The 13,842-nt window shown below is 39.8% G+C and overlaps 1 protein-coding gene across 1 annotated transcript in view; it reads left to right on the plus strand.

Annotated features, from left to right (window-relative positions):
• Nucleotides 1-13,842, plus strand: part of LOC126291553 (collagenase-like) — a 163,288-nt gene that overhangs the window by 45,187 nt on the left and 104,259 nt on the right. Inside the window, exon 3 of the mRNA XM_049985064.1 lies at nucleotides 3,189-3,358. Coding sequence (XP_049841021.1) covers nucleotides 3,189-3,358 — 170 coding nt within the window. The remainder of the gene's footprint in view (nucleotides 1-3,188; nucleotides 3,359-13,842) is intronic.

The raw sequence follows: 13,842 nt of genomic DNA on the forward strand, positions 1-13,842 counted from the left end.
TCGTCAAAATAAAATAAGAGAAATCAGAGCTCGAACAGAAAGGTTTAGGTGTTCGTTTTTCCCGCTCGCTGTTCGGGAGTGGAATAGTAGAGAGATAGTATGATTGTGGTTCGATGAACCCTCTGCCAAGCACTTAAATGTGAATTGCAGAGTAGTCATGTAGATGTAGATGTAGATGTAGATGAATGTTCACCCTAGCTTACCACGTGTTGGCTGCTCTCACACTTTTTTGAAGTATAAGGGTCACACTCACATTTTTCAGCTTTTTTAGAAAGTAAATATTATGAACTTAATGGCAGCATCTTTGTTCTTTGGTCTGTCGTATGCTGAACTGATTAGATTCAATGTACTTTTCGTTCGGCAGATTCATAGTCGGGAGATCCTCATGAAGTTAGAACACATCAGGAAAGAATAATACATTATTAATATGAAAATGAGATATGATAATGACTGTTACACAGGCCCCAAGCGAAATTGTCCACATGGATTGGGAGTAAATTAGAAATTCTTAAACACACTTTCACTTGGAAAGTAATAGCAGGCTTGTCAGACACACATACATTTGCAGCAGCATGCGATTATACGATAATTTTAAGCTATTGTAACCACAAATCATCAAAGTGAAAAAAATTGTTCCTTGAAAGACCATAAAATTTACCAGTAGCCAATAGTTTATTCACCACTGACTAAGTAAGGTCTCGCTAAATGCCTACAAACTAAGTGGTTATAATTAAACTACAGCTACTCACAGAGGTCCAGTGTGGGCTGTAATTATCACATGGCAGTTAAACATGGTAGATACTATAATGCATTAAAGGAAAACCCATTTATCCTGGATAAAAATTAGTTCCAGTTTCGGCTACCAGGTGAAATCAGGCGCTGTTAATGCAATAAAAACTTATAGAAATGTTTCCATGTGTAATGTATTCAGAATGGAACGTGGACTCGAAAAGTCAAACATGTGAGAAAGGCCAAATGTTGATATTATTTTTAACCACCACTTATAAAATTTGTTCAATACGAGCACCAGAAACGACAACGAGATGCTGCATCCATAAAACAACATGATCCTGTATACTGGCGATCAGGACAGGCAGAGACTGGATGTATCCCTAGCAATAGCGATCTTTTAGATATCCTTTGAGCTAAAAATCTTATGGATCCATATCAGGTGATTTTGTAGGCTAAATAACTGGAAAAATTCTGGAGATAACACATTTGTCGAAGGTTGCATTGAGCAGATATTTCACTAGCGAGTGGAATGAGGTGTTGCCCCATCTTGTATGGCTGCTTGGTAAATTCGGCGGGGGCAGGGGACGGGCACTAATCAGCGAGGTCAGGATGGCCAGACGCGGGTTTCAACCATCTTCCTCCCAAATGCGAGTCCAGTGTGCTAACACTGTGCCACGTCGCTCTGTGGTTTTCCCATAAAACAGGGTGTCCACACAGTTCTGCTCTTTCAAAGCAACAATGACATGCTGTACAAGAAGGTTTTCAAAACTTGCAGACGTCGTTGTTTATCTGACAGACCCTCTGGGTGTATTGTCTTCAAAGAAGACTGGGCCGAGGATAAAGTTGCTTGTGAGCTCATGCCATACAGACACATACGGCTAGTGCAATGTCTACTCGTGCAAAACACCCAATTTAACGGTACCCCAAATTGGACAGTCCTATGCATTCACTGAATCTTGCTGTGTAAAATCTGCCTCGTCATTCCATAGAGTATTTGCTGTCAACATGTCATGAACTTCGTTCCATGCCAGAAAGCAAAGAGCCAATTTAGAATGTTGCTGCAGATCATGCGGTTCCATTTACTACACAGTTTGTATCGCAAAATGTGCCATACTGTTGACCAGAGTAAATGCTGTACTTTCAGTTACAGCAACAGCAACCTCGTCAATAACTTCCACCAAGAAAGGACACGTTCATTTCTCAGATGCCATACCACCTGTGTTTTTGAATTTCGGTTTCCTTGTCATTAAACCATTTAGTGACATTGGGCGGCTCCCCATATCTTTCAGTCAGTGATACACTCTCAATGTAGCACAGTAATTGCTGTTGTTCACATAAAACAGTTTCACTCAAAGGACATGGATTCTCTTCTCGATAGTCGTACTGTCCACTCACCAATCATGGCTTGTCAAATGTGACCGTGGTTGTTATAGCGTCATAAAAACCGTGTCCAGTGCCAGATCTGCATGTGGTTGTCGAAACTGGAACATTGTTTTCCAGTGTAAATCGGTTCCGCATTTACGCGTTAGGTTATCTAACAAGTCTCTCTGCCACATGATAATTACAGACCACACTACACCTCCATGAGTAGCTACATTTTAATTACAACCCTCTGGCACTCATTTTGTTGTTTAGCGAGCGAGAAGGACCTTGACGATCATGCGCCAATTTAACAAATCCCCCCCCCCCCCCCCCCCGGCCATCAGATCCTGTCATGTGCACCTGGATGGAAGGTCCCATATTGTTCCTAATCTGTGCAAAGGTCTCTTTCTCTCTGGCCTTGCTACCACCATTATTCTGAAACAGAACCATTAGCCATCCTCACAATATCTAAAGCCTATTATAGTAGCTCAACTTTTACTTTCTGTACTACATTAAACGAGTTAATCTTATTGTACATTTCTTCATTCTCTTTTCACCTTTTTCTTCCTACCCTTGCCCAAAAATCTTTGTCATTTTCTTTCAAATACAATGTTTAAATATCCATAATCTAGTTTGTAACCATTTTGTAATCCTGAGTCATAGACAATATATTATTTGTAGTCAGGTAGATAAGATCAGCTTCTATACTAACATATCCACAATTTTTGAGAATGCTAACAACAGTGATTTTGTGCAGAAATTTGAGTGCTTTTCTTCATTTCCTTATGTAGTGGCTTAACTTCAACATATTTAAACCATTTCTGAAATATTCAACAGATGAATCACTCATTACACAAATAACACATTCTGTTACTAAACTCAGAAGAACATTGTTAAGTTAACTTAGGTGATATCGTATTGTGTTTGTGGATGTCTTTAGATACACAAAAAGGGTCCTGGTACAGCTTTACTAGAGAGTAGCTGTGTTTTCTTCTGTTCTGTAATGTCTGTGGCATTGATTACCATGAGCTACAGGTAAAAATTATTTACATCGACTGTCGGCTTTGCAGTTGAAAATAGATTTATTCTTGCAGATTTGAGAAGTTCATCATTCGCCTGGGAACCGTTCATCGGACTAAGAACGAGACCACAGCCTGGGTCATTACCGCCCACTGGGCCGTGGCCCACGCGGACTACACAACGGAGGCCTATTTGAGTCACAATGTGGCTGTGGTTTTCCTGCCCAAGAAAGCTCCTCTCAGTAGTAAGTAGTAGAGCAGCGCTCTTACTTCATAGAGAGAGCGACATACATACAGATATATACATAGATAAATTGACAGAGAGAGAGAGAGAGAGAGAGAGAGAGAGAGAGAGAGACGGTAGTGATTAACGAAAGTCGTCTGCGAAAGTCTGGCAAAGCAGTGTGTGCGGTCTGAAACTTATAGTTTCTTTTTAAACAGTTCAGTCACATTAATGTGGCCATCACCTATGTTCAACGTAAGCACAATAACCAGTCACAGATGGCAGGTGGCAGCATTAACAGTGGAGGGCATAAAAAAATTGTTGGGTGGGGGAGAGGGATTGAAAAAAATGCAGGTGTCATAATGGGGAAACGGATCGATTTGCCTGACATCCAAAAGGGCTTGATCATTGCTTTTTGGGACAATAGTGGAAGCGCTTCCCAAACAGCTAGTTTTTTTAACTGTCCATATGCCGCCATTGTTAAAGTACAACATGCATGGCTTAATGGCGCTATGCAAAACTGGTGGTAAGGCATCTGCTGTGCACCATGGACCATATATGAACGATGACTGCGGCAAATAGACGTGCATGTGTTGAGCAACTGGCCACCCAGATAAACCAAGGGGCTGCCATCAGAATCTCCTCAATAACCATTCAGCGAATGTTGCTATATATATGGGTCTCTGCAGCAGACCACTGGTTCATGCACTCATACTGCCTGCTATTCATTGGTGACAGGCTAGAATTTGTTCGCCAATACCGAAACAAATGAAACTCGCCTTATATTCCATCAGGCAGTTGGGCTGTACAGCGTGAAACGTCTGAAAGTAAACGCCGTTCAACAATCGGCAGAAGGGTTTGCGCCAGAGAACAGAGTGTTGCGGTCTCAGAGGAGTTTTTGTGGCATTACGTGGGTGATCTCGTCATTGTGGAAGCCACAATGGATCAACACAATCATGCTTCTATCCTTGGGAGCCACGTCCACCACTACATGCAGTTCCTTTTTCCTCAACCGATGGTAGCTACCAGCAGGGCAATGAAAGATTTCACACAGCTCGCAGTCTACGTTCGTGATCTAAAGAAGCAGCAGTATTTTGACAGGTGTTCGTGTTATTGTGACTGCATAGTGTAACATGATACATAGTTGCTTTTCTTTCAGTTCTTTGTTTATTTAGTTTATTTTTAAGCTCTTTTATAGAAATTAACTGATTGTTCAGCAATGTGTGAAGACTTGATGACTTTAGAATAAATGCAGCACCTAACACGGGTGCATACCTGAAGACTGTAAATCATGGAAGAATCTACAGGTATGCACATTGTTTTGTATCTGTGAAATCATCGTCGCTGCTGGACTACATTCAATAATGTCTTATTCTACGTTGTGCATTGTAATATACAAGGCCTGTCTACAAGGTAGTCAAGCAGTTGCTGTTAAAACCTCTGTCACTCCTTGATGTGGGCTCTCCTGAGGTCATCTGGTGTGTGAAGGAAGTTCCTGTGATATTGTACTGCAAGTTTCTTCTAACCCTAGGCGTTCTTGATTGGGTGTGTGTCAGCAGATATATCAGACCATTCCACAAGTAGTGAACTCCCATGAGGATAGAATAGGTTTTATAACATTTCACTGATGAGAGACGATGTGCAACCAAATAAAACTACCAGACATTAATACCTCCCTTTACAGCCTAGGTAGCGCCCACTTAATAGACAGAAGAAAGCACCTAATATGTTTTCCGTGGGTTTGCTGCCACTGGAGTGTACCACCAGTCCAGGTGACCTATCACTGTGCCTTTGAGATCCACTAATATTATTCTTTAACCTCACTCCCTTCTCCCAATCTATGAGAAGATTCTTGTGAACTAGATGCATTTTCAAGGATTGGGAAGACACTTTCTACACCAGAGCAGGGAAGTAATATGAATTGTAAAGGTGTTCACTACTTGTAGCACTGAATTGTAAAGTTTTTCACTATTTGCAGCTCTTTTCACGAGTGACTTGCTGAACTGCGTCGCATCTTTTCGCTGTTACAGTTTGTGATGGTTGACGCCAAGCACTGGCGTCAGTGAGTTAATGGCTGCAATTGACGATCATAATGGTGCATTTTCCCTCATACATAGGTTCTCACAGCATGCACCAGACAAGGTGGCATGACATAATTCCAGTGTTTCAATTATAGTCAAAGTGTACTTTGACTTGAGCTACCTCGGAAATAGCTCTGAACCAAATGCGTTGATTTCTCGTTGTTTGCCAATCTTCCACTCAGTTGTCACGCTGACAACTTGTGCAAGGGCCACGAATGTTCCAGCTGCAGAGGAACTGATAACCAAGCAGTTTTGTCCCTCTGACTCCTTAAACCAACTTACCAGCCAATCAGCTACAGTGGTAGTGTAAGTATAGGCATTTTGACACAGGTAGTACTTCCACAGACGTCCTACTTGACGTGGAAATCGATTGTTGGCCTTATTTCATTACTGATGATCTTGAACTACTGACATCAACAATGACACCACCTTTATCAGTGGGAACTCATGACCCTTCCTAATCTCCAACGAATCGTAGTCAGTGGGACACACTTCAACTGTTTGGGGGAAATCTGTTTTCGTTCAGTGTCAGGAAAGGGCAGACACATAAGGGTAGGGTCTTTTAACTGTCGGCAGCTCGAACATACAGGAAAGGATGCCAGATGCACTCAGTCTGAATGCCTCTTGGCCTCATTCAACACGTTGAAAAGGTAATTCCAGCAGCTATTGACGGAACAGGGTATAACCAAATGCAGACTTTGGCACACATTACAATAAATTCTTGGGTAATTCCAGCGAATGACAGACAAGGTTGAGAAGACCAACCTTGTGTCTGGACTTTAAGTGAAGCTCACAATTTGCAGCAATGTCTGCAGAACTGATCGCGGCACTTTGGTAGTGAGCAGAGTGGAAGGACTGAACCAGAGACTTCTACAGTTGTGTGAAAAGCTCGGCTGATACTTCCTTGACTTGCACGATTTGGTTCAGAACTGTAGGGTCCCTCTAAAAGGGTCTCATATGCACAACACATCAGAGTCTGCTACTCAGGTAGCTGACTATGTATGACCTGCAGACAGGGCTGTTGAGATTAGGCGACTCTCCATCCAATTCAGATAATGACAGCTTTAGGAAACAGATAAATATCAGTGTAAAATCCAAAGCAATGCCACCCACAAGTGAGAGTATTAAAATACTAATGGTAAACTGATGAAGCATTCGCAACAATGAACCAGAGCTTCTAGTGCCCATGAAAAGAAGTAAAGCTCTCATAATACTAGGTACAGAAAGCTGTTTGAAACTTCAAATTTATAGCAGTGAGAGTTTTGGGGAAAATTTAAGTGTGTAAGGATAGGTAAATGTGTGGTGTATTTGTTGCAGTAGACAACAAACTCATATCCACTGAGGTAAAAATTGGAGCTGCAAGTGAGATTGTTTGGAGAACACTCATTGTCAAGTGTGGGCATAAAGTGATAATTGGATTTTTCTATCACCCACCAGATTCATCTCCTGATATAACCGAAAACATTAAAGGAAACCTCAGTTCACTTGCACATAAATTCGTCAGTCACACTGTCATCAGCTGCAGAGACTTTAATTATCCAACAATTAATTTGCAAAATGACAATTCTGTTAGTTGTGGGCGCGATTACCAAATGCCTTCTCTGAAATCTGCCTAGAACAGATAGTTAGTAGCCTCATTCATGATCGAAATATATTGGATCAAATGGCAACAAATAATGACCGCTTTGAGCATGTACACATCGGAACTGGTATCAGTAACCATGGCACAGTTGTGGTAACAGTAATTACCAAGGTACAAAGGACAACTAAAACATGTAGTAAGATATACATGTTCCATAAACTACATTAAAAATCAGTAATGTCGTATCTCAATCAGGAACTTCAAACTTTCAGCACAGGCATGAACATGCAGAGGAACTCAGGCTACAATTTAAACGAATAGTGGAACATGCACTGGGTATACGAGTAAACAGTAGAACGTTCTCTGGTATACAATCACTGTAAAGGAATTTTTAAAAAAATAGAAATTACTGCGTAATGGGTGTAAAACAAAGTGTAGAGCTATAGATCGAGAGATACTCAGTGAAATACATATGGTTGTCAAGAGAGCTACGTGTGATGCCTACAGTGACTACGCTGTCACAATATTGTCAAGTGCTCTTCCACAGAACGCAAGGAAATTCTGGTCATATGTAAAGGCTGTCCATGACATCAAACTTAGTGTCAAGTCCCTAGCGAATGAGAAGGAACTGAAATTGAAGGTAGCAAAGCAAAATCTGAAATGTTTAACTTCGTTTCAAAGAGTTCTTCTACAAAGGAAAACTCAGAAGAGTTTCCCCAGTTTAATCCTTGTACCACTGAGATGATGAATGAAATAAGTATTAGCGTCAGTGGTGTTGAGAAACTGCTGAAAAAGTTAAAGTGGAACAAAGCTCCAGGGCTAGATGAAATCCCTGTCAGATTCTACACTGAATTTGCACTTAAGTTGGCCCCTCATCTGACTATAACCTATCACAGATCCGTTGAACAAAAAACCATGCCCCGTTCACAAAAAGAGGCACAGGTCGCACTTGTCTAAAAGGAGGGTAGTAGAAGTGATCGACAAAACTACCGTCCAGTGTCATTGACATAGATTTGTTGTAGAATCCTAGAACATATTCTGAACTTAAACGTAAGGAGATACCTTGAACAGAATGACCTCCTCGTTGCCAACCAGCATGGACTTCAGAAACAATGTGAAAGCCAACTCGAGCTTCCCTCGCGTGACATACTAAAAGCTTTGTATGAAGGCAATCAGGTAGATACTGTATTTCTTGATTTCCGACATTCGTTTGACTCAGTACCACACCTACCCTTATTGCCAAAAGAGAGATCATATGCTGCATCATGTGAAATTTATGACTGCGTTGAGACTTTGTGGTGGGGAGGACACAACTTGTTATCTTGGATGGAGACTCACTGTCAGATGTAGAAGCAACTTTGGGAGTGACAAGGGAAGTGTGTTGGAACCCTTCCGTTTCATGTTGTACACTAATGATCTCGCAGACTATATCAACAGTAAAATCATTCTTTTTAAAGTTGATGCAGTTATCAACACTGAAGACCCAAAAAAACTGGTACACCTGCCTAATATCGTGTAGGGCCCCCATGATCACACAGAAGTGCCACAATATGACATGACAGGGACTCGAATACTGTCTGAGTTAGTGCTCGAGGGCACTGACATGATGAATCCTGCAGAGCTGTACATAAATCCTTAAGATTACGAGGGGTTGGACATATCTTCTGAACAGCATGTTGCACGGCATCTCAGATATGCTCAATAATGTTCATGCCTGGGGAGTTTGGTAGCCAGTGGAAGTATTTACACTCAGAAGCGTGTTCTTGGAGCCACGCTGTAGCTATTCTGGACGTGTATGGTGTCGCATTGTCCTGCTGGAATTGCCCAAGTCTGTTGGAATGCACAATGGACATGAATGGATGTAAGTGATCAGACTGGATGCTTATGTACATGTCACCCATCAGAGTGTCGGAGTTGTATCTAGACGTATCTGGGGTCCGATATCACTCCAACTGCACACGCCCCACACCATTACATAGCTTGAACAATCCCCAGCTGACATGCAGGGTCCAGGGATTCATGAGGTTGTCTGCATACCCGTACGCATCAATCTACTCGATACAGTTTGAAACGACCAGGCAACTCGTTTCCAGTCATAACAGTCCAATGGCGGTGTTGACAGTTTTAAGCAAGGTGTAAAGTTTTGTGTTGTGTAGTCATCCAGGGTACACAAGTGGGCCTTTGGCTCCAAAAGCACACATCGATGATGTTTCGTTGAATGGTTTACACACTGACACTTGTTGAAGCATTGAAATTTGCAGCAATTTGTGGAAGGGTTGCACTTCTGTCACGTTGAACGATTCTCTTGAGACGTCGTTGTTACCGTTCTTGCAGGATCTTTTTTCGGCCGTAACGATGTAGGAGATATGATGTTATACCGCATTCCTGATATTCACCGAAAACTCGTGAAATGTTCTTACGGGAAATTCCCCACTTCATCGCTACCTCGAAGACACTGTGTCCCATCACTCATGCGCTGACTATAACACCAGTTTCAAACTCAATTAAATCTTGATAATCTGCCATTGTAGAAGCAGTAACCGACCGTATAACTGCGCCAAATACTTATTGTATTAAATAGGAATTTTCGACGGCAGAGCCGTATTCTGCCAATTTGCATATCTCTGTATTTGAATACGCATGCTTATACCAGTTTCCAAGGTGCTTCCGTGCATAATGAAATAATGATTAAAAGAAGCTGCGTAAATATTCAGTGAGATCTTGATAAGGTGTCAAAGTGGTACAGATTGGCGATGTGCTTTAAATGTTTAGAATCGTAAAGTGTTCACTTCATAAAACGAAAAATGTAGTAGCCAACGACTATAACATCAGCGAGTCACTATTAGAATAGGCCAACCTAGATAAATACCTGGATGTAACACTTCATAGGGATATGAAATGGAATGATGACATAGGTTCAGTCATGGATAAAGCAAGTGGTAGATTTAGGTTTATTGGTACAATGCGGGGAAGTACAAGCAGTTACTCATGCGACTGGTTCTAGAATATTGCTCAAGAATACAGAACCTGTTCCATATAGGGCTAACATGGGATATTGAACGTGTACGGAGAACGGGAACACAAATGGTCACAGGTTTGTTTAACCTTTTGGAGAGTCTCACAGATATACTGTAGGAAATGAACTGGAATACTCTTGGAGATAGACTGTCCTGAGAATGTCTACTAATGAAGATTCAAGAACTGGCTTTAAATTATTACTCTGCGTACATACTACAACCCCCTACGTTTTGCTCACATAGGAATTGTGAGGAGAGTATTAGAATAATTAATGCCCACACAGTTGCAATCAACCAATCATTCTTCCTGCTCTCCATATGTGGAACACGAACAGACCGTAATAACTGGAACAATGAGAAAAACCCTCTACCATGCGCCTCATTGTGGTCTGCAGAGTATAGATGTAGATGTAGTTGTAGCGCAGTATTAAATATGCAGGAGAAAAACAAAAATACAAGGTTGCAGAAATAGTGCAATAAAGTTAGTGGGAATTTAAAAACCATGTCCGGTGCCATCTGACATAATTTATGTACAGGCCAATTGTGTACTTTATACTTGCCACTTTCCTTTTTCCAACCAATTAAAGTAGAATATTAAAATAATGCACAGAAATCACACCTTGTCCATAAAATTTACATTGAATTGTTTGATGACAGACTACATAACATACTACATGTCTCTAATCTCCTTCTATCATATCCCAGAATTTTCGTCACCATTAAAATGAAAAGAGCAAACTACACAGTAGTGTCCCACCTGGTCTGTGGCCGAAACTAGCCAAACGAACAGAGTTATTTATGAAAAACTGCATTATACATGTCTCTCGCCTCCTCCAATCAGAGCCAAAATTACCATTACAATGTAACTCCATCTATCCTGTTCTCAGCAGTATCCCAACTATAATATGATAAATACGTTTAAGTATTTAAATTGCCTGAAATATCGAAAATTTTGTCAACTATGTTTACATTACTGGCTTCCAAAAATAAGTCTACAGACTGGCCCTCCTATCATATTGGCAATTTCTATTCGAAGCTATATATCATATATCATTCACCATGCAATACTGGAACCGATATGTAACATATACTATGCAAATCGTTAAAAACGATGTTTGCCTGTAACACAGATATGTCGTGGTCGAACAGTTTTACTTCAAATAGTATTCTGTATACACTTAAATTGCGAAATGAAATCAACTCTTCTTTCACATCCCAGCTGCTTCCTGTCACAAATAGATGGTCCACTGTTGAAATGCGACAAAAGTTCACTGCCTGTACCATGAGGTGTTCTTACTATTAAAAACTGTTGTCTGTGCAGAGTAGTCATATCTATGTACCACACATCTTTTAGGATGCAACAGAGTCTTGTGGATGTTAATTATTCAGCACTACTATGAGATCACAATATTCCAAAAGTCTGAAAAACTCGCTGATAAGCAAAAGTAGAATATTTGCATCAGTTTTCTTTAGAACTAGATGGATCTCAAATTAATTACTTTGCCTCATCTATGATGTCACAATATTTTTAAATGCATCAGAAAATATAATGATTATGTTGCAGCAGTATCTAAACGCCTAAACTGCTTTTAGTATGTTGCAGCAATATCTAAATGCGTAAAGGGTATTCAGACTGTGCAAAAAATGCAATGTGTTATGTTTAAATAAAAATTATTTTCAAAACATGTCTCATAATGATTGTGAAATCTGAAGTATGAGTCAGGTGGAGGAGGGGAGAATGAAGATAAAGTATTGCTAGAAAAATACAATCGTTAACAACAGTTGCCCAGAATTATTGGGATCTAGTTGAGGTTCAGTACAAGCAAATCTTTGTAGGTGTCAAATTATTTACTTCACCTCAGCTATGATGCCACAATATTCTAAAAATGTGTTAGCAATATGCTGTTGCAACAGAATCTATAAGCCGAGTCCAGAAAGTAACTTTATCCATGATCTTTCCTTCAATGTAGGTGTATGTAGCTGGGAAAAGTGCGCATTCGCTAGAGCTCTATCATGTGCCACACGAATTATGGCTGGAGAGGTCCCGCCTGTTGCCAGTACCGTGGCTGCAGTGCCCCGAAATGCCATTCCTGTTTGCTCTACATACATCTTCGAGGTTCGGGCAGTGATACTGTTCCTTGTTGTTTAGCGCACAAAACTTAGCGCCTATCGAAATTCATTGTCACCTTTGTCAGGTCTGTGGGCAGAACAGCATGAGCAGATGATGCATCGCTGGTGAAGGTTTTTTTTTTCTGAAAGGTACCGTAGTCAATATATCCATGATGAAGAGGACAGTGGGTAACAGTTCTTCATCAGTGATCACCTGGTTCAAGTGGTGTGGCAGAATATCCTGGAGAACCGTTGCTTAACGATTACTGAGCTCAACAGCCAGTTTCCGCAGGTTTTGCGATCCTTGATGCACAGAACTGATACTATGCACTTGCTGTTGAATAAATTGTGTGGCAGTTCGGTGCCAAAAAACCTGACACGCGAGTACAAAAGTAGTATGAGGGTACATTCAGTGCTCTAGGATGTTTAATGATCAAGGGAATTTTTTCTAAGGGAATTTATGCACTTTGTAAGCGCTGGGGGACTTGCACTGAGCGTAGGGGAGAGTATGTTGAAAAGCAATACAGCTTTGTACCACTTCTGCACAATAAATAATATTTTTAAAAAATATTTATGGATTTCATTTGACTCACCCTTATAATTCAATGGCCAAACACAACCCACTCATAAAACTAAATACAAAAAGTAAATCTATAAAAATAAGTTTAAAAATTTATAGGATGCTACTCATGTAATAGAAGAAATATTTTAATCTTATTAATATTTATCAATAAAATAAACATATTTTAATTTCCATATTGCACTGTATCAGAACTATCTAGAACAACTCTTTTAACATATTGAAATAAGAATGCTTTTTTGCCTGTACATTGACTAAATTTTTGGTATAAACATCTCCAATGATCTGACTTTATTGCCGTATTATCTTTTTCTTCACCTTTCTCTCAAATAATCTGATCACAGATTTTTCCATTCAGATTTTGAATACTCTTATAATTTAATGTGGATCCCTTTACCTTCATCTCTGTTTTTCATCATTTTGTCATAATAATAACTTTCTTGGCTAGTTGAAACCCAGTCTGTAATCCAGTTGTTTTCTAATTTATCAGTCCATTCGCCTAACATACAATATGCTTCCAGAGAACTTTCACCAAATCAATATATGCTACACTATCTGTATCAAAATATGTAACAGATGCTCATAGTTTATGTAACATATTGTACAATCTAAGCCAAGCATTTGATGTAGTGAAGGCAGCTATAAAAATATTTTTAGCTGTAGTATTTTACTTATAATAATCCTTGAAATTGAACTTCATCTGAACTATATTGACATTAATAAAATTGATGTCTATTATCCACTCAAACATCCAATAGTATCTCGTAAAATAGCTATAAATTTATTACATATGTAGACTGACTCATTTTTTCTTTTGCCCAAATTTCCCCCATAATGAATTAAGACATATCTTAGCAACAGCTCGTTTTCCTGGATTTTCCAGGATCTTCGACAGTATCTCAATTCTCTTAAACTGTTTTCACATAGTCTTCAACAGCTTCATAATCATATGGACTGGGTTCTAATATTATTTTCATAAAATCTTTCACATAAATTTTTAACAAGATTTTGCCTTTATTTCTAAAATCTCACTCTTCATGAACATGTAGAATTTTATATCCCTTTTCTACAGAAATTTTTACTTCATCAGTCGTCCAAGTACCAAAACAACTACTTTCATCATGTAATTCTTCATGC

Source organism: Schistocerca gregaria, chromosome 9 (assembly GCF_023897955.1).
Source record: "Schistocerca gregaria isolate iqSchGreg1 chromosome 9, iqSchGreg1.2, whole genome shotgun sequence".
NCBI classification, from domain to species: Eukaryota; Metazoa; Arthropoda; class Insecta; order Orthoptera; family Acrididae; genus Schistocerca; species Schistocerca gregaria.